The 22,477-nt window shown below is 58.9% G+C and overlaps 13 protein-coding genes across 14 annotated transcripts; 9 read left to right on the plus strand and 4 right to left on the minus strand.

Annotated features, from left to right (window-relative positions):
- Nucleotide 1: 1 nt before the first annotated feature.
- On the plus strand, nt 2–1,174 carry JDV02_000371 (uncharacterized protein; the record flags this gene model as incomplete). Its single annotated transcript, XM_047981171.1, has 1 exon — nt 2–1,174. The coding sequence occupies one exon, from the start codon at nt 2–4 to the stop codon at nt 1,172–1,174; it is 1,173 nt and encodes a 390-aa protein (XP_047837129.1).
- A 406-nt stretch (nt 1,175–1,580) lies between these two features.
- On the plus strand, nt 1,581–3,298 carry JDV02_000372 (uncharacterized protein). The gene is made up of 2 exons (XM_047981172.1): nt 1,581–1,783; nt 1,854–3,298. The coding sequence occupies exons 1-2, from the start codon at nt 1,708–1,710 to the stop codon at nt 3,119–3,121; spliced, it is 1,344 nt and encodes a 447-aa protein (XP_047837130.1). The 5' UTR covers nt 1,581–1,707; the 3' UTR covers nt 3,122–3,298.
- A 123-nt stretch (nt 3,299–3,421) lies between these two features.
- Nucleotides 3,422–4,964, plus strand: JDV02_000373 (uncharacterized protein; the record flags this gene model as incomplete). The annotated part of the gene is made up of 2 exons (XM_047981173.1): nt 3,422–4,415; nt 4,475–4,964. 2 exons carry the CDS (start codon nt 3,422–3,424, stop codon nt 4,495–4,497), a joined length of 1,017 nt encoding a protein of 338 aa, XP_047837131.1. The 3' UTR covers nt 4,498–4,964.
- An 892-nt stretch (nt 4,965–5,856) lies between these two features.
- Nucleotides 5,857–6,518, plus strand: JDV02_000374 (uncharacterized protein; the record flags this gene model as incomplete). The annotated part of the gene is made up of 2 exons (XM_047981174.1): nt 5,857–6,200; nt 6,290–6,518. 2 exons carry the CDS (start codon nt 5,857–5,859, stop codon nt 6,516–6,518), a joined length of 573 nt encoding a protein of 190 aa, XP_047837132.1.
- A 572-nt stretch (nt 6,519–7,090) lies between these two features.
- JDV02_000375 (uncharacterized protein) lies at nt 7,091–7,674 on the plus strand (the record flags this gene model as incomplete). Its single annotated transcript, XM_047981175.1, has 1 exon — nt 7,091–7,674. One exon carries the CDS (start codon nt 7,091–7,093, stop codon nt 7,505–7,507), a length of 417 nt encoding a protein of 138 aa, XP_047837133.1. The 3' UTR covers nt 7,508–7,674.
- A 447-nt stretch (nt 7,675–8,121) lies between these two features.
- JDV02_000376 (uncharacterized protein) lies at nt 8,122–9,906 on the plus strand. The gene is made up of 2 exons (XM_047981176.1): nt 8,122–8,323; nt 8,393–9,906. Exons 1-2 carry the CDS (start codon nt 8,232–8,234, stop codon nt 9,618–9,620), a joined length of 1,320 nt encoding a protein of 439 aa, XP_047837134.1. The 5' UTR covers nt 8,122–8,231; the 3' UTR covers nt 9,621–9,906.
- Nucleotides 9,907–10,130: 224 nt separating this feature from the next.
- Nucleotides 10,131–12,131, minus strand: JDV02_000377 (uncharacterized protein). Its single transcript, XM_047981177.1, has one exon. It carries the CDS (start codon nt 11,735–11,737, stop codon nt 10,229–10,231), a length of 1,509 nt encoding a protein of 502 aa, XP_047837135.1. The 5' UTR covers nt 11,738–12,131; the 3' UTR covers nt 10,131–10,228.
- Nucleotides 12,132–14,087: 1,956 nt separating this feature from the next.
- On the plus strand, nt 14,088–14,417 carry JDV02_000378 (uncharacterized protein; the record flags this gene model as incomplete). The annotated part of the gene is made up of 1 exon (XM_047981178.1): nt 14,088–14,417. The coding sequence occupies one exon, from the start codon at nt 14,088–14,090 to the stop codon at nt 14,415–14,417; it is 330 nt and encodes a 109-aa protein (XP_047837136.1).
- A 228-nt stretch (nt 14,418–14,645) lies between these two features.
- Nucleotides 14,646–16,471, minus strand: JDV02_000379 (uncharacterized protein). The gene has a single exon (XM_047981179.1). The coding sequence runs from the start codon at nt 16,309–16,311 to the stop codon at nt 14,812–14,814; it is 1,500 nt and encodes a 499-aa protein (XP_047837137.1). The 5' UTR covers nt 16,312–16,471; the 3' UTR covers nt 14,646–14,811.
- Nucleotides 16,472–16,777: 306 nt separating this feature from the next.
- Nucleotides 16,778–18,526, minus strand: JDV02_000380 (RNA 3'-terminal-phosphate cyclase (ATP)). The gene has a single exon (XM_047981180.1). The coding sequence runs from the start codon at nt 18,221–18,223 to the stop codon at nt 16,982–16,984; it is 1,242 nt and encodes a 413-aa protein (XP_047837138.1). The 5' UTR covers nt 18,224–18,526; the 3' UTR covers nt 16,778–16,981.
- Nucleotides 18,527–18,846: 320 nt separating this feature from the next.
- On the plus strand, nt 18,847–19,960 carry ade5 (Phosphoribosylglycinamide formyltransferase 1). Its single transcript, XM_047981181.1, has 2 exons — nt 18,847–19,403; nt 19,463–19,960. Exons 1-2 carry the CDS (start codon nt 18,995–18,997, stop codon nt 19,723–19,725), a joined length of 672 nt encoding a protein of 223 aa, XP_047837139.1. The 5' UTR covers nt 18,847–18,994; the 3' UTR covers nt 19,726–19,960.
- PLP2 (Proteolipid protein 2) lies at nt 19,786–21,000 on the minus strand. Of its 2 annotated transcripts, XM_047981182.1 has the most exons (2): nt 20,835–21,000; nt 19,786–20,757 (listed from the first exon to the last, which is right to left on the minus strand). In XM_047981182.1, the coding sequence occupies exons 1-2, from the start codon at nt 20,897–20,899 to the stop codon at nt 20,043–20,045; spliced, it is 780 nt and encodes a 259-aa protein (XP_047837140.1). In that variant the 5' UTR covers nt 20,900–21,000; the 3' UTR covers nt 19,786–20,042. The 2 variants fall into 2 exon arrangements, with proteins under 2 accessions (XP_047837140.1, XP_047837141.1); XM_047981183.1 differs by having other exon boundaries at nt 19,786–21,000.
- Nucleotides 21,001–21,302: 302 nt separating this feature from the next.
- Nucleotides 21,303–22,431, plus strand: rps27 (40S ribosomal protein S27). Its single transcript, XM_047981184.1, has 3 exons — nt 21,303–21,417; nt 21,634–21,696; nt 21,764–22,431. The coding sequence occupies exons 1-3, from the start codon at nt 21,415–21,417 to the stop codon at nt 21,944–21,946; spliced, it is 249 nt and encodes an 82-aa protein (XP_047837142.1). The 5' UTR covers nt 21,303–21,414; the 3' UTR covers nt 21,947–22,431.
- Nucleotides 22,432–22,477: the final 46 nt, after the last annotated feature.

Raw genomic sequence — 22,477 nt, forward strand, 5'->3', positions numbered from 1 at the left:
GATGCTCCGGGGAAATGTGACGATTCGAGCTTATGGCCGCCAGGCTGCTTTCACCGAGCACGGCCATCGCCTGACGGATCAGCTTTCGCGCCCCAATGTCTTGCTGTCGGCGAGCCGGGAATGGATCACCTTGCGCGTCGCGTTTCTCGGCGCCTGCATGTCCGGTTTAACGGCTTTACTCGTGCTATGGTACAAAGATGCCATTAGCAGTGGCCTCGCGGGCCTCGTTCTCGCATACGCCTTGATGTCTACGGAGAGCATGGTCGTCCTAACGCAAGTCTACGCGTTGGCTCATCAGGCCTTGATCTCGGTCGAACGCATCAAGGAGTACATGGAGGCAGAGCAGGAGCTTACGGAACCAACGCGGGAGTGCCCGGCGCCGACATACAGCTGGCCTCGTGGGGGGCACATTCGCTTCCGCAGCTTCGCGGCCAAGCACAGCTCTACACTGTCGCCAACCATGCGCGACTTTGACCTACAAGTGGATGCGGGCCGCCGCCTTGCTATCTCAGGCAACATCGGTGGCAATGAGTCGTCACTGGGCCTGGCTCTCATCCGCGCGCTGTTGCCGTCGCACGGCCGGATTGAGCTCGATGGTGTCGACATTGCGTCTCTCAGGCTCGACGTACTGCGCCGACTTGTCACCATTGTGCCGCGAGAGCCCACCGTATTCAGTGGTACTTTCCGCGAGAACCTCGACCCAGAGAACATTCAAGACGAAGACCGAATGTACGAGCTGCTGGAAAGCCTCCACGTGCCGCAGCTGCTTCCTGGCCTCGATCTCGACGACGAGCTCCCCGAGAGGCTTTCGCGAGTCCAGAAGCAAATCATCTGCGTCGCCCGCGCCATGCTCCGCCAGTCCCTCGTTTTAGTACTAGACGAGGCCACCGCCATGTTCGACTTTGCCACGGACCAGCGGATCCAAGTCGCCCTACGCGACGGCATCGCCGCTGGCACCACCATCATCGCCATCGCGCAACGCCTCACCACCGTTCCCGACTACGACCGGGTCATTGTCATGACGTCTTCAGGAGGCATAGCCGAGGACGGACGGCCGATGAAGATGCTGGACAGAGACGACGAGCGCACCGATGGTGACGCCGTGTTCAGGACCATGTGCAAGCGAGCGGGCAATTTGCGGCTCATGGAGCGTTTGGCAGGCCTCAGGAGGTAGTCCATCCTTGACCTGCACGGGGCGGTGCGCCCTTGGGGAGTGTGGACGCAGGAGCCTGGAGGCAATCGGATCATCCAAAGGTACACTTTTGGAGGCGCCAGGCCCCACGCAGAGGTCCTACTTTGATGTTTGAGTTTCTGTTGGCATACAATCAGGATATGGGTTGGATCGCAAAGGGGTGATCACTTGGGGTTGTTACACGGGAATATGTGGTGAGCCGGCAATGATACGCGCTGATTACGGCTCGAGGGTTGGACAGGACGCAAGGCACGGGGATTCGAGGTTTGGCGAACTTGGGGGCCACGGCGTATTGAGTGGGAGGACATGTACGGTTTACAGTCTGGAGTATAATGGACATTGGGAAACCTTCTGGTAGTGCGCGGGGTTGACGTTGCATTCATTCGCCCACTGAGTCAGTGCTGCCTGGGCCTCGGCAGCACGACGATTACCTAGTCCAAAGCACTCCCTCGCGACATACATACCACGCTCGCAACTCATACGCGACACCTAATCGCGGTCGAGCTCTCGTAGCCATGTCTTGGACGTCGCTGCCAGGGTCTATGACCCTCCTTGACAAGTTGTCGCTCTCATGGCTGGTGCCCCTGTTTGGTGAGCACTTCCCATCGCTAATGCATCGCGAATTTGCATCAAGACAATTACTGAAGTCTCTTTCTCTCAGTGTGCCATTGGCTCATCAACTTCATTACACGATGCATGCCCGGCGCCTCTCCCCTGCACTGGCGCCAGAAGCTCGCCATCTCCCACATCCAGTCCCTCCGCCGGTCGCTCAACCCGCGACAGCTCTTTGCCCTGTCGAGGGCGCGGCTCACCGGCGAGGCCATCAGAGCCTACTGCCACGCCCGCGGGCTCCCCTACGCCGCAGTCGCCGTGACACTGCAGCCCGAGGAAGCGACAGCGGCGGCGTCGCCTCATAACGGCGGCGGTAGCGCTACCGTTGCGGTTCCGCCTCCGGTGCTGCACGTCGTCACGCTCGCGAGCGCGGCGCCTACGCGGGGGCCGACGCTTCTGTACGCCCATGGGGGAGGCTACCTCAATCCGATACAGGCAAGGGGGCACGTCCCCCTCGCGCTGCGGTGCGCGGCCGCGTGCGGCGCTGGGCGCGTCGTCTTCATCGAGTATGCGCTGAGCTCGGAGCATGGGTACCCGGCGCAGCTGGTGCAGATGGTCGCCGCGGTGAAGTACCTGCTTCGAAGCCGCGGTGCTGCTGGTGCTGATGATGATGATGGTGGTGGTGCCGACATGGTGGACGGCGGCGGCATCGAGCCGGGAGAGTTGGTCCTCGCGGGGGACAGCGCGGGCGGGCACCTCATCGTCAGTCTACTCGCGCACGCGGTCCGCCCGTCGCCGTATGCGCCGCCGTTGACGGAGCTAGGCGGTGATGGCGGCAACGGGCGCAAGCAGCTCCGCGCCGTGGTGCTGCTCTCGCCGTGGGTGACCATGCAGACGAGCGACGCCTCCTTCGCGGCCAACGGCGGCTACGACTACCTCACCGCGCAGCAGGCCGACACGTTCATCCGGCTATTCCGCCCCGCGGCGGGCGAGCTGTGGGCGTGTCCCGACGGGGAGGGCGCGGCGGAGCTATGGAGGGCTGCGTTTCCCCGGCCATCATCATCATCGTCACTATCATCGTCGGCATCGGTGGAGGTGGCGGTGGCGAAGAAGATACTCGTCACGGTGGGCACGGGCGAGACGCTGCTCGACTCGTGTGTCAAGTTCGGGAGGGATATGCTTGGCGCGGAGACGGTTGTCCTGGACGACGTGATGGAGAAGGATGGGCGGGTGGCGGCGGCGGATGGCTTGGAGTCGGAGGTGGTGTTGACGGTGGCACGGGGGGAGGCGCATGTTCAGCCGGCGCTGGACTGCGCGGTGGGGTATGAGCATGGGGCGACGATGAGGGCTATCACGACGTTTCTCAAGTCTACCTAGGCGTCGGCGCGGGAGCCCGTGTAACACACCTCGGGCGCTTGAGAGCCAATAACCACTTCAACATTAGGTCGACTTGAAACGCCCACAACATACAATTTACGTGCATGGCGGCGTCTCGGCAGCTCCTGAGTGTTGCCTGGGCGCTTAGCTTGACGAATAAATGGATCTGGTAGGAGCCACCGCTATATGCGTTAGAAGTCGGCTCGAATTGGGGCATCGTTATCGTGAACATCCGAAGCAGAACCCCCGAAGGGACAAAATCATTGAAATGTCTTTTGCTCGTGGGCTATCGCCTTCCCCATGTCGGATCCCCTAAGCTACACTGTTGGATGGATATGTGCCCTCCCGACCGAGTACGGCGCGGTACAGGCGTTGTTCGACGAGAAACACGACAGGCCAAGATATGTTTCCCGGCGCGACAGCAACGACTACGAACTGGGTAGGATCGGCCCCCACAATATTGTCGCAGCCGTGTTTCCCGCCGGGGAATACGGACCCGTCTGCGCTGCAACGGTCGCCAGCGATATGCTCAGTACCTTTACCAATGTGAGGGTCGGCTTGATGGTCGGCATAGCCGGGGGTGCGCCTCGAGCCGAGCACGACGTCCGCCTTGGAGACGTCGTCGTTGGCGTGCCGAGAACCCTGTTCGACGCAAGGCCCCCCGGCGATCCTACAAGCGACCAGCAGGCCGGCAATGATGATATCGGGACTTCAGCAGTAGAAGACGAAACTCCTCCGATCCTCCAATCCGCAGTAACTACGCTCAGAGCTCACTACGACGCCAACGGGCATCAGCTCCGGAGAGCCATCGACGAGGCACTGGAGAAATGGCCAAGACTAAAGAAGAAGTACCAGCGACCAGACGACAGTACCGACCAACTGCATCAGCCCCAGTCCCCCAGTCTTGAGACTGCTGAAGATGGACACGCCATACAGCAACAAAGTGACGAACCGGCGACACTCGTCCAGCGACCCGAGCGAGCGGTAAAGGGCGAGCCGGCGATTCATTACGGCGCAATCGGGTCCTCGAGCTTGCTTCTCAGGAACGGGCCTTTCCGCGAGAGAGCTGCAGAAAAAATCGACGTTTTGTGCTTTGAGATGGAATCGGCAGGCCTGAATGGCATATTCCGCTGCCTCGTGGTACGCGGCATCTCCGACTACTGCGACGTTCACAAGAACAACCAGTGGCAGGGCCATGCCGCCATGGCTGCTGCGGCGTACGCCAAGGACTTGTTGTGCCAAATCTCGCTCGAAGACATGGAAAGTCAGAGGAGGATGAGGGACGTGCTCTTTGGTGAGTTGAGCGCCCTTGAGAATGACTTGCACACTGCTCATACACCCTCCTTTCCACAGGCTCGCGTAGGAGAGCGTTTTGACTTCGTACTTGATCCGGATCATCGAGACTGGAGCTTGGGTCCACAAAAAAGTCTCCAACTTGGCTCTGTAGCAGCTTTCTGAGGCTTTGCTTGACGATACCAGTCGTCAGAAAACAGCTGATTGCAGGTTGACCTCGTCCTCCAAAACATGGGACTGCACTGCTGCATGCACGGTGCAGAGGGATTGATAGGTATCAACCCAAGCAAGCTGCATGTGCGCTTCTATGCGCAACGTTTCTAATGGCAACTATGGCTCAGCACATTGTATTTCGTCAAGTTACCTGCTATTCTCATTGCATGAACTTACTAGACATTGTCTGGATTGTGGTGTGGTATGCGTTTATTCACAGGGCCATCAGGAGCCGTGCTGCATTTGGCGGGCCCAAACATGAGCCATCGATAACGGAAGAGTCCTCTTCGGATCTAGACTTGGGCGTGAAAGTATCACGAGCAATCGCCTCAAAGCAAGAATCATGAACGCAACTCAACGTGCTGTCAAGTCCGACCGTGCATCGGGCGCTGTTCCGCCCCCACGTGCCAATGACGTCCTCTGCTGACGCGCCATGAAGTTCCGCGCCATGGATTGACAATTCTTCTACTGCTCAGAAGAACACCAGGTAGTGAGGCTTGAGCAACCCGAGAGCTTTGTCCGTCGCTAAGCAAACGGATATCGGCGACGACCTCTCATCAGAGTCCGAACGTGCTCTCACTTGCAAAGCAAAGTGATATGGCGTCAAGTCTACTATCGGCATTCCAGACGCTCCTCGAATCACCGTCGAGGTTGAGTCTTTAGCGTCGCCTCCAGAGGTACCAGTTACTTTGCCATTACAAGTTATCGTCTCACTTCAACGTCAACCGGACTCTCGCGACGAGTCTTGCATCTTCAGGCGGAATGCGCACCAAGATGGCTTCTCTAAAGGCGACTTCATCCTCCTCCATGAGACGGGCACAGACTAGCACAGGGTCGACATTGAGGCTCCCTTGTCGGCCTCTTCCTCTTCCAGCAACAGAGGGCCAATACTGGTGACGTCGAGTAACCAAGTCATATTCAACCTCCAGGAGCTCCAACCATCTGGTTCCCACACCTTTCGGTGCACGCTGCCTGATTACTTCCAGCGTCAGCTTGTCGCTGGAGAGAATTATCGCCTGGAGTGGGCGGGAGGGGACATTGAATTCTGGTGCTAGGGTTCCATCAGCGACAAACACGGCACATATCTTGACTACCACGATCCAAAGTCTTCGCTAGGGCTTTCACTCCCCGCGAGCAAGGGCTTCGCCTTGACAGCCACCGAAGAAGCGGAACCATGGCCAGGGCGAGCCGACGCTGAAGCAAAGTTTGGTTTCACTGGAGCCAACACCATGGAATACATGTGGCGAAGCGACCTGTCGAATGCACGTCGTGCTGCTGCCCAGGAAGGGAATGATGAGCCTCAGTCTTCAGACCCAGGTGCACCCGCTCTGAGCGCCACGCTCGAAGGTCCGGCCAACATGTCTCTCGGCAAGAAGATCAATATCGTAGCGCACATTACGCTCGAAGGCAACAAGCCCGTCACTTTCCATACACACCGCATCAAAAACACCTTTCGCATGTTTCGCCGTCGCGTCCAGGGGAAGAGTCCCGGGGACAGGGAACGAAGTGATGCGACATGGGTTCCTGGTGACGATGACGAAACGCCGAGGTACTTCATCGCGGATGACGCTGAGTGTGTGTCCGCGTCGCACAGCATCAGAATTTCGTCTCTCTCCGGCCAGGGGAGTCGTAGACCTACGAATACGTCGCCCACGAGCCCAGCGGTACCGACCTCTCGGCGGGCCCGGCGTCCGAAGACCACCTCCACGTGCGCTTCACCGGCGTGGAGCTGGGCTGGTGGGACTGGGGCGACGCCGATGCGCACGATCAGACGGAGGCATGGTTGCCGTGCTTTATCAGCGGCGATGTTATTGATCCGCGGGACAATAATGGGAGACCAAAGGCGCGAGTCGGTGGTTTGCGGGATGTTGAGTTTGTGATTGAGGATTAAGTCGACTAGAAAGCAGGTTTTCATCCCGAGTCCGAGGTCGCATTCTATTCAATTTACAATGAAATCAGTCAGCGTTTGTTTAATGTCAACAAACAATTGCATGGCATATAAGAGGAGGGGCGTGGCCGCAACTTCATGGGTTGCCCTTGACGATGCTCAGAGACCGATCCATCGCCTGACAGCCCGGGCTACTATATTACCCCGTATTTCAACGGCAGCCGGCTCTTTTTGTTTCCTCTAACTTACTGCTAAAGCCATCGCAGGCACAAAAATCCATTACCATCTTCTTTCACTCTGCGGGCATTTGGAGCTGCTCGTCACTTGCAAGGTTCATCCGGTACGTTACCACTTTCGAGGCAAACCACAGCGGCGACACTAACCTCGGCAGAAGAATCGCCAAATCTTTGCGTGGCTGGCATATATCACGATAGTGTGATACCATTCGTGTGTCTTCGAGATCTCTGTCTCGTAGTAGGCGCTTAAACATGACCTTGCTAATGGCTGGAAACCATAGACGGATAGCCGATTGTAAACCCAGCATTGAGGTACTCGTTCCCAACATCTAAGGTAAAATGACCGACAACACGACAAGAGCTCTTCCTCACATTGGCGAGACCAACGTCGTCCTCTGGAACCCCGGCAGCCCTGAGGTATTCGCAAAAGCGCGCGACGCCACCATCTTCACACGCCTGGCGACGCGCCACTCGAGCCAGGAGCTCGATGTAGCAGTCGAAGCCACGCCAGGAGTCGACCACTCGTTCTGCGTGTGTGTCAACAATGTCCTCTTCGTCTTCTCGGCGTCCCAGGACGAGCACACGGAGCATTGCCAGGCGGCCCTGCGGATGTTGCAGGCCTGCTCGTTGCGCCTCGATCTGCCTAGCTGCGTCTTCAAGTGCGCAACGAGCGTCGGCGCAGGCGTCCGACTGGAACAGATCGGGCAGCACAGGGTGTTCATGGTGATCAACGAAGGCGTCCCGCCGCGTGCGTGAGGAGTCAGGGAGTCGTGGCGGTCAGGATGAGCATGGATGGGCAGGACGGCGCGTAACGTTTGCTTTTGCACCGTTGCGGCGGCAAGAAGAATGTGTCTGAAGGGATGAGCTCACTGGGCTTCCTGGGCGAAATGGGGCAAGTCGAGAGAAACACTTGCAGAGCAGTCTTTGATAGTTTTTCACTCTTTCACAGAAGCCTGCGCTCGTGAACACGTGCCTGTCCGAGATATGTTTTGAAGGTTTGAGTCGCGCTCATCTCGCGTAGACGGGCAATCGCAAGGTCGCATGGCGATTTTCTTGTTTGCCCATACGAAGCACAATAAGTAGCAAACGCAGCGCAGATGTTGCCGTGGAGTTGTTCCAAGACATGTTCAAATTTCCATTCTGAGCCATCCATCCAGTGGGGAAGAGAGTAACGTTAGTTAGGGACTAGGGAGTCACTGGCACTCAGGAGGTGCTCAGTGACAACCCAGTGAGAGACCCCCCCGAATTGGCCAATCCCAGGCAGCCACAGCGTCGGAGAAACCAAATCCCCACCCGCAGCTCCAGCGGTTGCCCTGCCAGGAAATTTATCCCAGCGCAGCTCCGACTTCATCGCCAACTTCATCCATCAACACGAATCAGCTGCAGCGTCGCGTCGTCGCGCCATCCCTTGAAACGCCGCAGACAGCGCGAGCGCCCCCTACGTCTCCCCTACTGACATCCTGCTGAGACGCCGCGCACCATGGCTCCCCTTATCCTGCACAACGTCCCCGACGACGAGTGCTACATTGGCGACGATGGCGTCAAGCGCCCCTATGCCATGATTTTCAACCAGTGCGTCCTACGTGCCAACCCTCTTGGCTGTCCCCTATCTCTGGTACGCTAATGCGAATACGTCCTCAGGCAAGATGGTGCTCACACTACGACGACGCGATCGAGACGAAACGCTCCAGAGTCGGGCTCCTTCGGCAAGTCCACGCGCCGCTCCCGCTCAAGAACTGGGACGCCCGCGCGCGGTGGCCCCCGGGAGAATCCAACCCTTGCGGCCGCCGACAAGCTCTTCGGTGACTGGGTCTCCAACCAGACATCCTCCTCGGCGACCCAGCGCAAGAGCAGTGGTGGTCAGCAACCATCCCAGCAGCCGCAACCCGGCCAGGATGACGACGCCGCGTCCGCCTCAGCCTCGGGCCCTCAGCGCGTCATCAAGTCCCATCCAGTCGAGATGATCCTCCGCGGATACCGCTCCGCCACGCAACAATACGCCGCCATTGCGCACTATGAGGCACTTGCCGGCGCCGTTCTCGAAGACTACCCGCGCGAGCCGCCTCCGTCTCAGCGTCGATACAAATCGGAGTTGCGTGATCCGGCTTACACACGCCGCAGGGTGCTTTCTGTCGAGGAGCGCTCCATGGTAAACCGCGCCGACGGCGGCGAGCACTGGGTCAAGGTCACGTTCGAGAGCGCAGAAGCAGCCTCTGCGGCCACATACGCCAGTCCTCAGCGCGTCCTAGGACACCTCGTCCACGCAGAACCTTATCGCGGCATCCCTCCGGCACGGGACGAGGCTTGCCCTGATGTCGAAGGGCTGGAGTCTGAACATGGGCGGGCACAGAGCATGCCAGCGATGGCAACACCCCGTCGCAAGAGCACTGCCGGTAACGGCATGCCCACCATGTTCAACAGCCGCTTGCTCGATCTCTCCCCTCCCGACTCCCGCACCTCGAGCCAAACCATGGACACGGCCACCATGTCTCCCTCGCACACCTCCTCAGCCACCGTCACCGACAACTATGTCTCATACCCGAACCTCGCCGCGTCCACGGCCGCCGAGCCCGTCCAGATGGACCAGGACAGCGTTTTCTGCCAGCGAATCCCTACCGCCAGACGCGCGCGCCTCCTCCCCGCCGAGCAGGCTCTCCTGCCGCAGCAATCAGTCATGCAGCGCTTCGCGGGCGCCGTGCCTCTGTTCAAATGGTTCAGCGGCAGCATGATCGGCAACGAGGTACCGCGGTCCGAGACGGGCGAGTTTGACTGGGGTCGGGCGAGCCTCTACTGGAAGATGATATGGTGGCTCGACGCGACGTTTGGGCTATTCGGGGGCGACGTCTGCGCTGTGGACAAGGACGAGTAGACGCACGCAGTGTTCAGGATGAGCATTTCTACACGAAGAAGTTTTGCATGCAATGTGGAGCATTTGACGAGCTTGACGAGGGAGTATTCCGGCTGGTTGGGGTGTATAATTCGGGTTTGGTACAGAGACGCACAGACAGACAGACACACTCATGGATACGGCGTTGGAGGGGCGCATCTACGACGGGCCGCAAGGGCTCGAGCCGAGCACGGCACTGGGAAGGCGGTCTTGAAGCGCAAAGAATACTACTGACGCATGTACATGTGGGCGCGTTCAATGACAGCATGCCATCAAACGTGCTATACTTCTTTCAAACGTCTTCCAACGGCTGAAGCCAAGGTGCCTGCTATCCATAAAACTGCTGTGCTGTGCTGTGATGGGTCATGCGTTCGCTGCGTCGCCGCCACCTACCTGATCCCCAACCCCATGTAGGTGCCCAGATGCCACGACAAAGACGCATACATAACTAGTAGTATACAAGAAGGCTTCAACGCCCCAACGCCATCCTGACAGCCGCGCCCGTTCGCGGAGCCGCCGCACTCGGCAGGAATCATCGTTCAGTACCGCCAAGCCAGGGTGAAGCGCCGGACGACATGATTGTCCAAGTTCTACTCGCGCCCGTCTAGCGACGCCGCTCGCCCAAACGGCGATGAGTGCGCCGACGGGGTGGTCATGGGCGACCGCGACTCTGTCCTGCCGCGATGCTCATCATCATCATCATTATCGTCGTCCGCTTCCGCGTGCCCGTCCACGCCTCCTCGCTCCTCGCCCTGCGTCTCCGTCTCCGTCCCCGTCTGTGTTTGCGTTGGCGTCTCGCTGTCCGGATCTGCTTCCCGAGGCTTCTTCTTCGCCGCCGCCTCCTCTTCGGGCTCCTCGAGCTCGCCGAGGTGGCCCAGCGCCGCCGCGCCCAGCGAGTCAAACGTCACGTCGGCGGGGATCCGCCGTATTGGCTGCGGCGAAAAGGGTCGCGCGCCGCGCGGCTTGTTGAAGTCGGACGAGAAGACGCTGTCCGCGTCGCCGGCGCCGGCGGTGGGAGGGTGTCTGGGGTCGGCGGCGACGCCGGTGAGGGATTGGTATCTGTCGCCGTCCATGGTGAGGAGACTGTCGGCGCGGCCGTGGCCAGGACCAGTGCGAGAGTCGGAGGCCGTGTCGGCGAGGATGCTTTTGGGCGGCAAGATGGAAAAGAGCTTTGTTGACTCGCCTGGGACCGCTCCGCCGCCGTGGCCACCGACATCCTCAACGGCGAACAAGTCTTGGCCCTTTTCGAGCAAGTCATCGAGCCCCCCGCCGCTCCAACCCTTTCGCGCCAGCCCCTCGAAGATGTCCACTTCGGCCCTGACGAGGCTGCAGCTGGCTTCGACGATGCGCCCGCTCGTCTCCTGGCTTTCTCTGAGCAGCGTACGTGCGTGATCAGCATGCAGCGTGGTCAGGCCGTCCAGCTTGCCCGTGAGCTCGACAAGGTGGGCGCGGAACCTGCCGACATCCCTCCTCCGCTGCTTGTGTAGCTTGAGCCCCTCCTTCTCCAGGCGCTTGACCTCCCTGCTCTGCGCCTTGATCTTTTGCTGGTACGTCTCCTCCTCGTCATCGATGACGGACTGCCACTTGTCGAGGTCGTGCAGGAGGGGGACCTCGAAGGCGCGGTATACCGTCTCGGATAGGATCTGTTGGTGGTTGGCGATGAGGTGGTGCACGCCCGAGGCGGAGAGCAGGGTGTCGGCGGTGCATGCGCCACGCGGGGTGGTGAAGCTCGCGGACATGCTGGCGGTGCCAGCGCCCGAGGGCCCTATGGGCTCAGCGCGGGCCTCCTTCAGGCGGGCGCACGCCTCAAGGGCGGAGCCAAAGGCGGACGCGGCGTTGGACAGGGATGCGAGGGCGACGCGGTAGGCCTTTGCGGAGCCGAGCAGGTCAGCGTAGGCGTCTTGCGAGTGCTCGAGGTCGGCCTTTGTGAGGACCGCGTGGGACGGGCGCGGCGCCGGCGGGAGGGGCAGGTTGAACTGTGACATGGGGTTCGCGGTCGAGGCGAGCGAGTAGACGGGGGAGCTCGGGACGGGGGGGAGCTGCGACGGTGTGGGCGACGTGGGACGAGAGGCGCGGGCCTGGTCCTCGGCGGACGGCATGGCGGCAGCGGTTACCGAGACAGCGAGGTCGGCGTGGAAAGGTCTCTACGTATTCGTCGGAGGGAGAGGATGCGAGGGTGGGGAGACGTAGACGGCGATGCTCAAGAACTCGGGGCGATGCCGCAGTTGGTTACTTGCGACTCGGGCCGAATGAGTCTCGCGGACGGGGAGGCAGCACTCGCGATGCGCCGGGCTTCCGACCGAGGTCGTCGAGGATCAAGGATTGTGGGCGCAGGTTGTTTGAAAGGGCCAGCAGGGCTCAAGGAAACGGTACGGACGGTGAGAAGGGGCTGCGTCACGGGGCCCAGGTATGTCGGCAGCAGCGCGCCGCGTCACGTTGATGATGATCAGGAGGGAGAGATGGTGGGGGAGTCGAGGTGGATGGATGATGGCGTTGCCTGGCGAGCAGAGGGCTCCGCCGCGTTCCAGGGGGAGGGACTGTTGCAGCGACCCTCGTGGCGTGACTTGTTGGTGCGTGTGGGGAGGGCGGGCGTCGTTTTGGGGGATAAACAATGGACATTATCCTCCCCGCAGGGACCAACAGTCGGCACTGGAATCTTCACCAGCAGCCGTGTTAATTAAGTTGGTGCTCAGCTGTTCCTGTATTCGGGCAGTGACTCTGTGTCATCAACGACATGCTCGTCACGACTTGCAACTCCATTCCTCACAGGAGCGGGTTTTTTTCACGACGACGATATTTTGCCAGGTTTTTGTAAGACAAATTAACATCACCGCCGTTGCAATTCAATGTGGTAGTTGCTGCCGACACCAAACGACACGTGCGACGACGCGTCAGCCCCCGTTGCTGCCCCCAACTAAACCAAAGCAAGGGCAATTCCCTGACGCAGACAAAGAAGTCATATGTACTTGACGTATAAAGACTTTTCTATCCGTGCGAACAACATTAATCTGCGTAAAAGCACGTCGCTGAAATCAAGTTGAGCGCCATCCAACATCACTCACCAGCGCAATATATCGCAATTCAAGCCCACCCGTGTGAGCAGCCGAAGAAAGAGCGAGTTTGGTCTTCATTGGTTCTAGGACAACAAAACACACAACAATTGTGCATCATCAGGACCCTGAAGCAGCATGGCGGTGATCACGCAAGTCCATGACCCTTCCGGCATGATCGACCTGAATTCGCGAGGATCGGCTGTCTGTCGACATGCACCTCCGCAGGTCAGCTCGGAAGTGACCGTCAATCTTTCACGCCAAGACGAGTTCATCAGCGAGACATTGCGATAGCTGCGTTGTACGAGTTACGCACATCAGGAGGGACGCGCGCATCAGCTACACGAATCGTAGACACTACCGCGGCGTGGCCCGGGGGATTAGAGCATCATCCTATTACTCAGAAAGTTGTTCCGGGTTCGTGCAACGTTAGCAAGCCTCAACGGCGGCAAGTGCTGTACAGTATAAAGGGAACTTGTCAACAAGATGGCATGGCCGGGGTGATGCATCTGTCACGGCCCTTCGGACTAGTTACTCTCTCCGGCGCTGAGGGCTATTACCACCTCATGGACTGGACTTTGTCGCAATCTAGCTAACTTTCAGGCATCTCAGTCGTACAACGTGGGTTCGCGGGGTTGGTGTCATAGTCACACTTCTGAACTTCACTTTCACGATGCTTGCAAAGTAGTACGCGACGCTTGTCAACTCCATCTATCGGCTTCACGCCTTGTAATACTGTTCCTCGGTCGAGTCTCTATTGAAGTCCAGCCAGCGGTATATACATTCAACCATTCATTAACAGGTCGAACATGTACTCTGATGGCATCCCTCACAGCCTCATGGTGAGGCTTCCGGACACAAGCTCCGACTCGCAATCCCGCATACAGAAATGACCAGTCGAGTACGTCCATCGTCCGCATTGATCATATCTCTGTACTTGTGTCTCATTCCTCATGTCAGACTTGGGAGCGAGTCGTTGACAAATGCAGCTTCCAGGCTGAACCCCACGGCGCCACGACTCGCACCACCACCGCCTCCCCGCGCAAACTGTTCTCCATTGTCCTCGTCAAGGCGACATGCCCTTCTTCTGTGCGCGCCGAGACCTGCGGTGTTCCATGAAGGCAAGTGATCTCTCACCGAAAGCAAGTGAGCGGTATAGTGGCCCCGGGTTACCTAGGCTTACTGTGTCTGCGCGTTATTGAGACATTGGCTGGATGGAGCGAGTCAAGCCAGATGGCGATGACCGATGGGAGACTCCGAGCAGGTGGCAAACGGTCTCGGACAAGTATATAAATCGCCCTCCTCCAACCCCCCATTGTAGTCCAAAACGCCTCAGACGCAACACATCACAACTATCCAAGGACAAGCCAACAGCGCTCCTCGCCACCATCAAGTCAACATGCCTCAAATCCCGGGAACGTTTTACCGCCAGTCCTCCAGCGTGATCATCGCAACATTCGTCATCAGCTCCGGTTCGCAAACGGGCACGTATACTTTCTTCGGCACGCTCCTCAGCACAGTCAACCCCTTCACAACCAACAATGTCACCCTCCAGTACAGCGACATCGGCAAGTTGGTAGGGCACCATCAGTTCAACGGCTACTTCGGGGAGCAGAAATTCGAGCTCATTCTCGAAAACGGCCCGATTATCTCGGGTGACATAAACGCCCCTTTCTACATCCCACCCACATCCATCTCTGGGTACGGAGTCTGGGAGCCGTCGGATTAAGTACGCTTTTCCCTCTCGTGTTTCGAACTCGCCGTGCTCTCTCTAACAGAAATAAACGCAAGGGCAAATTACCTTGTGCGGAATGAACGCCTCCTCAGATTGTTTGCGAGCGGCAAAGGCGGGAGCGTTGGTCGGTGAGCTGATACAGACGGTGTAGGCAGGGGCCTCGGTGCTGGTTTTTGTTCCCCATCTCGGGGTTTTCCCTTCACTGTAGTGCGAATGCAGAGGCTGCAATAGATTCAAGTGACGCTCGCTACGGCATTACATGGCAATCTGAAGCAGACGCTCGCAAACGCTGCCATTGGTACATGCAAGTCGGAGACAACATCGTCTACCCGCCCATCAGCTTCCATCCAAGCTCATCCGGCTCCTCGCGGCAGCACGACGTCAACCCCTATCGCTCAGGTCCACATTCCCACGAACACCCTCGATGTATAAATGGCACGGCCCTCTCATGCTCCGCCATGCTCAGCGGCCGCACCGTCAACCTTTGCCCCTGGCCGGCTCCTTCGGCGGCAGGCTCGTAGGTGCCCAGATCCCGCCACTCCAGCCATTCGAGCCGCGGTACAACAAGCGGCCGCCTACACCGCGAACAACCGAGCCCACCGGCCTCTCTCTGTAGCGTTGCCCGTCGCAACAGTTGCCGCAGCCAGGGCAGACCATCGGGGATGTAAAACTCCAGATCCGCGAGCTGGCTACTCCTGGAGCAGCTCAGAAGGGCTGCCTCGACGAGTGTAGGCACAACACTGGGTCGAGATGAGTCTCGCCGCGCAGCCGCTGCGCCCTGTGAGGATGCCGGCAAATCATCATGCGTGCCCGCATCTACCGCAATCATCCGCACGTTCTCATCAAAGGGCAGCCTAAACCCGGAGAGCACCTCCCCTCGGGAATCGCAAACTTGCAGCGGCGAGCGTCCGCGGTGCGTAGAAGCGAAGTGCGGCATCGAGTGACCCTCGCGCTGTGAGTGATGTTCAAGGGCTTGCGTTGTATCCGAGCTGCGTGAAAAGGGTTCCTCCGGCTCATAGAACGAGTTTGGATGCAACACCAACGTACGCAGCTTCGAGTCTGGTCCCAACAGGTCGACAAGTTCCGCGGGGAGGTGTCGCAGCCGGTTTTGCGATACATTGAGCTCCCGCAGGTTCCGCAGCTTGCAGATGGCGGGCGGCAGCTCTGTCAACTTGTTGCCGCGGAGAGACAGGATGGTGAGGTGCGTCAGGTCGAACAAGGCGCCGGGGAGCGTCCGTAATCGATTCATTGCCAGATACATTTCGAGCTCGGGGTCCTTTTGCTCAAAGGCCACGTCCTTTGCGACGACGGGGATGCACTCGAAGGAGCCGAGGGGACTTAGTGTTTCACTTGACAGTTCTTCCAGGCCCAATCGCCAAAAGTCAAGCTGCTCAATTCCGCCATCGAGGCACGTGCGGATCCTGTCCCGCACCGCCAGCTCCGCCTCGGAGACGCGCCGGACAGGCTGCTTGTCCTGCAGCTGGGGAAGTCTGAAACGCGTGGGAAGCTCCAGCTCATCAGCGAGGTCCTCGCCGTCGGTGCCATCACTGCCCAGGAATACACCACTGTCGACCTGCCGCGCCAGAGTGCGCTTCTGGCCCCCCTTGGGGATGACGATCGCGTCGGAAAAGGTCGAGTCGGACGACGCTGGCTGCTGCTGGAACCAAGAGCCGACGTAACGCTTCTTGCGGCGGCCCTCGACGTAGTTATCCAGTCCCGGATCATCGTCGCTCGAGAAGACTGCCGGATCGCTTGAGTTATAGCCGACGGAGGGCGAGTAGCGGGACCGCTGGGCGCGCACGCGCTTGCGCGGGTTGTTGGAGAAGGTCTGCGAGTGCTCGTCCCACGACACGGCGGTGAGCCGCGGCAGGGACGGTTCGTCTGACATGGCGATGAGTGAAGCAATTCAAGCAATGATGATCGGCACGCTCAATATAGACGCGCGCGAACGAGTACGCAATAGGTAGAAGCTGAGACAAAACGTGGAGATATTAAAAGCGATAGCGGGACGAAATGTTGACGAAGGCTAGATAGAGGCGATGGGAGACGCGACGCGACGCGCCGTAGGTGTCAGAGGTGGGTAGGCGGGAGAGGCGGGCAACTAGAGGCAGTGGGTCCTCACTGATCAGGGTCCAGCTCAGGGCAATTCAGCTCCAAGGTTGGTTCCTGGCAGGTGCCTCAGTGGGCCCCCTAGCACGCAACCGGCGGAGGGAGCCCCCGCGCTCGCGTGCCAAAGCCGTGCCTCAACTGCCCTGGCTTTCGACGGGTGGGCCCGACGTTATCAGATCCGTCTCCACACGTCGGCTTCCGCCCTGCATTCCGAAGTCAACACGCCGCGCTCGACCTCGGCCACATGCCCGATTCCGGATGCCATTGTCTATTCAAAGACGGCACGTATATGCCATCGGCGTTTTTCTCTATCGCTCGCTATCGTTAAGTACGTGATAACGGTATCGGGCCCCACGACTACATGTCGCAGACACCAAGCATCGCGCCTCACATGCAAACCAACAACTTAACACCGGGTTCTCCCATTTCCCATCCATGCTTCCGACTCCCTACAGCGAGAACCCAACCCCGCGCACGACATCGCCCTTATTATAGAACTCGCTCTTAGGAAGCAGCTCGCTAACGACCCACCGTGCCGTCTGCGTGTGCCCTGAGCCGTGCCCAAAGGGCTCGTGCGTCTTCTCTCTTCGGAGCCTTGTGTCGACGCTCAGGCTGGCCACAGCGTCCGTCACATGGCCGACGTCTCGTCGTTCGGCGTCGTACCCGTCTTCGTGTCGCGGAAACGACGAGAGCCCCTCGGCCAGCGCCTGAAGCGACACGACCTGGTCCTGCAAGTGTTCGTCCACTGTGCCGGCCATCTCCACCTCCTCGTAGAGACGCTTGCACAGCGTTCGCGACAGCTGGGACACGAGCACGTCCCTTGACTTGGCCTTTTTGGGCATCGACCAGAGGACATCCCTCGCCCACCGAATCCCTGCCGCGGACTTAGCCACCAGCAGCACTGACCACCGCGCGTCGTCTCGCGAATCCTCCATCAGCTTGAAGTGCACGTCGGCGTCCGGGAATAGGGTGCCCAGATCTCTTGCCACGTTGCTCTGCAGCGTCTCGTGTGCCCATTGAGGCACGATGATGCTCACGTCCACGCGCTCGACGCGGTACGAGTCCGGGTAAGTGTACGCCGGTGGCGACACGTACCGTAACTTTTGGCCACGCGGCACGGGATGTATCTGTAGCCAGATATTTCCCTTCGATTTGGACCCCAGGCTCCATCCGCGCTGCCGCAGCTCCCTCTCGACCCGAACACCGAAGCGCTCCTCCAGCGTTGGCATGAGCACTTGGTCAAAATATTCGTAGCTCAGCGACCACGCGACGTTGGTGCCGCCCGAAATGTCCAGCTCTAACGGCTCGTCCCCTTCGCAGCTCGCAAACAGGGCGTACGGGAAGATGGCCTGCAGCACGAGCAGGGCGCTGGCGGCATCCGACTCGGCTGAGATGCTGAACCGCCGCTTGCCTCCCTCCGATGTGAGTTGCAAGGGCGACCGCCGCGGGACAAAGGTCAGCGTCTTGGAGCCGACGGCGAGGCCTGTCGTCTGAGCGTCTGTGACGGAGGCGAGCCACGCAATCGAGGTGACGTGCTGGCTCTTGAGGCCGCCGCCACGGCCACCCTGGCGATTGCCACGAACGTTGGTGATTGTTACGGGCTGAAAGGTGAGAGCTGCGAGGCCGACGGCAAGGCGCACGAGTTGTCCGCCCCCTTCGCCTGTTCTGCCATCAAGCTCAATGGGCTTCATGGCGGCTCCTTTGAATGACGGAGCACCAACGTATGGTTTCAGCTGTTTTGCACTGCTCAGCCTTTCATTTTTCTGACGGACCCGCGTTTGGAAAAATGGGAACTTGCACTCAGATGTGGTAATTGAACGTTTGGGGGATTGAGGGGACGGCGAAGTGCCCTAAGCGCCAGAGCAGTTGTCGATTAGCGGAAGTGACCTTGTTGCTGCCACTCGTTTCGACAAGCGTTCAGTCGGTTTCAATACAGCTCTTGAAAGCTATCAGCTCGCCATCACGCACACAGGCGTCTTTTCTCCTTGAATTTATACTCTTGGCGTTGATTCCGTGTAAGTGAGTCACTCGGCAGCCGACGGTCTCCAGGTCGGACGCCCGGCGAATGGCGCAGCGCTCAATGTCAGCATCGCCACGATTATCCCGCCGAATTTCGTACTTGCCCAAAGCAGCCAAAATCCGGATCACAGTCTACGGTGCTTCGCGAGCTTGACATCGCGAGAAGGGACTTTATTTATACCATCATCAAGCCCAGTGACGATTTAGGTTAAATCGATCATATCCCCATCTACTTCGTATGCTTTGTTGCTCCCACGTGTGTTTCGTAGGCCGCCACGCTCCAGCCACAGGGCAGCCCAATTCTAGTGGGGCACCAGCGCAGACTTCAGTGAAAGAAAGCTTCATTCAAGTGAGATGTTTACCATCAGGCTCGCGCAAAAACGCTTCACCAGCAGCCCGCTCACATAGCAAACATACCGCACGCACGCGCAGCCGCCTTCGCCATGGCAGCCCCGTGCCAGATCCTCGTCATGGCCAGCGGCAACGGGTCCAACTTCCAGGCCCTGCTCGACGCCGTCGCCACCGGCCGCATCCTCAACTCGTGCATCTGCCGTCTCATCGTCAACCGGAGCAAGGCCTACGCCACGACCCGCGCCGACACCCACGGCGTGCCCTGGGAGTACTTCAATCTCATCTCGCACGGCTTCCAGCAAAAGGGCGAGCGCGACCCGGAGCGGCTGCAGCACGCCCGCGACGAGTACGACGCCGCCCTGGCTGAAAAGGTGCTGGCGCTCGAGACGCGGCCGCAGCTCATCGTCTTGGCCGGGTGGATGTACATATTCGGCGAGCGGTTCCTTGACCCCATCAGCGCCGCAGGCATCAAGGTCATTAATTTGCACCCGGCGCTGCCAGGTACGCCCGCCGACTATGCCTACGATGGAGGCGAGTTCACCAAGCTAACACGCCCGCAGGCAAATATGACGGCGCTCATGCCATTGAGCGGGCATTCGAGGACTTCAAGGCGGGAAAACTGGAAAACAACAAGACGGGCATCATGGTGCACAATGTTATCAAGCAGGTCGACCAGGGCGAGGCCATCTTAACCAGGGAGGTCGAGTGCCTACCTGGTGACGACTTGGCGGCGCTCGAGGAGCGGATACATTCCCACGAGCACGCTTTGATTGTGGAAGCCACAGCAAAGCTTGTAGGCGAGATCCTGGCACAAAAGCAATAGCGGACGGGTATCATGGAGTTATGATTTAAAACAAGGCGCGGCAGGAAGCCGCTAAGTACTCGGCACGATGGGATGAAGATTTGCTTTGGCATTCGGACGACCCGCCGCCGGCCAAGTTCGGGCTCTTCTACGAGCAACGAAGACATGTTCGGGTCCAGTCATCTTCTGTGCGCCGGCAGCACCCTAACTATTCCAGATAGATGTGGAATGATATCCCCCGAATCTATATCCTGCCTCAAGGTTACGCAGGATCGTTAATCCTGCGCCCATCACGGCCGATTCTTCATACGTAGAACGTCATCATCATGTTCTCGTCATCAGTCCCAGTCGTCGTCGTCATCGTCATCTCGTGACCTTCCGGCCGTGCCAGTCTTAATACTCTTCCCCGCCAGCCGTTCCTCCTCTGCATCCTCGGCAGCCTGCCTCCGCTTGACGACCCGCATATCCGAGTCCGGGACCGCGCCAGCCTCGACCAGCAGGTTGTCAATCTGCTGCATGTTGGTCCGCACGCCGCCCAGCGTCATCAACGTGACAACCTGCTTCACGATGTCGCCGTTCTTGTACACCAGTATCGTCGGACAGTTCCGATCCGGGTAGTTCTCGATCGCTTGGTTCGCCCTGATTTCGCAGAATTTGATGTCGCCGTACTCGCGTGCAGCCTGTCGCCAGAGCTCCGAGAGCGCTCTGGACTCGACGTTGGTGCCCATGGACGCTGTCAGGTTAACGAACACGGGGCCTTTCTTGGAGGCCTCGGTGACCTCGCGCTGATAGTCGGGTTTTGAAATGGGGTAAACGCTGCCGTGGATTGCCTTCTTTTGCAAACTGTTGAGCTCCGCCATCCTCTTCTGCTTGTATTGGTTCAGGAAGTCTTCGTCCTCGAGGTCCTCCAGCTCGTCCAGCTCGTCGAGGTCCTTGCCTTCCAGCCGGTTCTCATGCGCTAGCCGACGCCCTTCGAGGATGGCCTCCTCGATCATCGGGGTCGGACTGGGCGGCTTCTCGGGAATGACTCCATGTTTGCGCAGGATGTCGTTCCTGACATCATGTCAGCTGGATACACCGGGCCACCGGCGCAAGACAGTCGCATCGCGGCTGCATGGCGGGGCACGAACCATTCGGTGTCGGCGTTGGGGTCATCAATGGGAACGGCGATGCGCTGATCGCCTGGGGCCGCCATGTTGCCGTCACAGATGAACAATGGCCGGTGTTACTTTGAAGACATAAACGAGCGAGAAACGTCGAACGCAGGCAACCACTATCTTATCTGGAGGCTACAAGCTACCGCCGCGCGCCCACTTGACTGACGACGACCCTGTTCCCGAAACGGGTGGCTGCCAGTCGAAGCTCGCTCAAGCTGCACAACAGCTACCCCACAATAGTGCGTCTGCACAAAATTTTAATGCAGGGCCCTCTCGCTGGTAATTTTGTTGCGCTGGAGACAGCTCGGGCCAATCAGCACGTCCAAATTTTTCGTCACGTGTGACTGGGCCTGAAAACCCTAGTGCGCTAGGCCGCTTGTGTCCAAATTCCAGGCTAGAGGCAAACGAGATTCTCCCCCTCAAAGTCCACCGAACTTTTCTCGCTTAACTCCCTCTCACCCATCTTGCGAGCCTCGAATCTGTCGACAGATTTCGTCAAGCATCTCCATCCTCGCAAGACCGACCACATCCTCATCCGAGATAATCAGTCAAGATGGTGAGCGACGATTGCCCTCCCTCCGGAGCCACGACACCGCGAAGGACGCACGGCCGGGGTTGTTGTGACGGACAGCCCGGTTCGACGACGGCGTCATCGACTGGCGGATCGGGATTCCCAAATCAACGCCCGAGTGCTGTCCTTCGACTGGTGGACGACAGACACGAGCATGCGACGAAGCCGATGGAACAAGAGCGCTGACCAAGCTCGACACAGGTTCTCGCCGTTGACCTTCTCAACCCTTCGCCGGCCGCCGAGGCCAAGAAGCACAAGCTCAAGGTACGCCGACGACGACAGAAGTCTAGCCGCCGCACAACGAACGATAAATCTAACGCTGCTCTACCAGACCCTTGTCCCGGCCCCCCGATCCTTCTTCATGGACGTCAAGTGCCCCGGCTGCTTCACCATCACCACCGTCTTCTCGCACGCCCAGACCGTCGTCATCTGCCAGGGCTGCACCACCGTCCTTTGCCAGCCCACCGGTGGCAAGGCCAGATTAACCGAGGGCTGCTCTTTCCGAAGAAAGTAAACTGCTCGCCCCCGTGGGTGGGTGGTTTCTTTCCTTGGGTATCATGACTCTTACGGTTCAAATTTGTGGTGGTCATCGGCATCTGCAAAACAACAACTCCTCCTCGACATGGGCGCATAGACAACCCTCACCTTGCGACATAATCCGACATCTTTGCAGATAGAAGATGGAACACCCAAGAGCTGGGGCGTTTGGGGTCTCCGGATATCTTGCATGGCACATCTTTTACCTCCTTTTTTCCGTTACGCGCGCCTTTGTACCAAAGAGTCGTCTCTTGAGGCAGGAACACAAAAGCACTGCATGGGGTGGACAGCCGGAGAAGGGCTTTCACGAGTGTCCGCGGTGGCCTGAGCGGGGTCCGCTGGGATGCGAGGACGTGGAACCGCTGATTTGATGATCGCTTCTCATACCTGGGTGCAGTGGTAGTGGAGGACGACACTGTGCTTGCGAAATTCAATGGTTTCCACGAATCTTTGTCGGCGTGATTTCAATTGTGACGTGTTGATGTAGTCACCTCGGTGGTCTAAGTCA

The sequence above is a fragment of the Purpureocillium takamizusanense genome, chromosome 1 (genome assembly GCF_022605165.1).
Source record: "Purpureocillium takamizusanense chromosome 1, complete sequence".
Lineage (NCBI taxonomy): Eukaryota > Fungi > Ascomycota > Sordariomycetes > Hypocreales > Ophiocordycipitaceae > Purpureocillium > Purpureocillium takamizusanense.

Bases quoted from the DNA above. Each gene is read 5' to 3' on its own strand.
- JDV02_000379 (XM_047981179.1), bottom strand. From the start codon at position 16,311: ATGTCAGACGAACCGTCCCTGCCGCGGCTCACCGCCGTGTCGTGGGAC.
- JDV02_000372 (XM_047981172.1), top strand. From the start codon at position 1,708: ATGTCTTGGACGTCGCTGCCAGGGTCTATGACCCTCCTTGACAAGTTG. The intron at 1,784-1,853 runs GTGAGCACTTCC...TCTTTCTCTCAG, and splicing joins ATGGCTGGTGCCCCTGTTTG to TGTGCCATTGGCTCATCAAC.
- JDV02_000376 (XM_047981176.1), top strand. From the start codon at position 8,232: ATGGCTCCCCTTATCCTGCACAACGTCCCCGACGACGAGTGCTACATT. The intron at 8,324-8,392 runs GTGCGTCCTACG...ATACGTCCTCAG, and splicing joins TATGCCATGATTTTCAACCA to GCAAGATGGTGCTCACACTA.
- PLP2 (XM_047981182.1), bottom strand. From the start codon at position 20,899: ATGGCGGCCCCAGGCGATCAGCGCATCGCCGTTCCCATTGATGACCCC. The intron at 20,758-20,834 runs GTTCGTGCCCCG...ACATGATGTCAG, and splicing joins CCCAACGCCGACACCGAATG to GAACGACATCCTGCGCAAAC.
- JDV02_000377 (XM_047981177.1), bottom strand. From the start codon at position 11,737: ATGCCGTCCGCCGAGGACCAGGCCCGCGCCTCTCGTCCCACGTCGCCC.
- rps27 (XM_047981184.1), top strand. The intron at 21,697-21,763 runs GTACGCCGACGA...CTGCTCTACCAG, and splicing joins CCAAGAAGCACAAGCTCAAG to ACCCTTGTCCCGGCCCCCCG.
- ade5 (XM_047981181.1), top strand. From the start codon at position 18,995: ATGGCAGCCCCGTGCCAGATCCTCGTCATGGCCAGCGGCAACGGGTCC. The intron at 19,404-19,462 runs GTACGCCCGCCG...ACACGCCCGCAG, and splicing joins TTTGCACCCGGCGCTGCCAG to GCAAATATGACGGCGCTCAT.
- JDV02_000380 (XM_047981180.1), bottom strand. From the start codon at position 18,223: ATGAAGCCCATTGAGCTTGATGGCAGAACAGGCGAAGGGGGCGGACAA.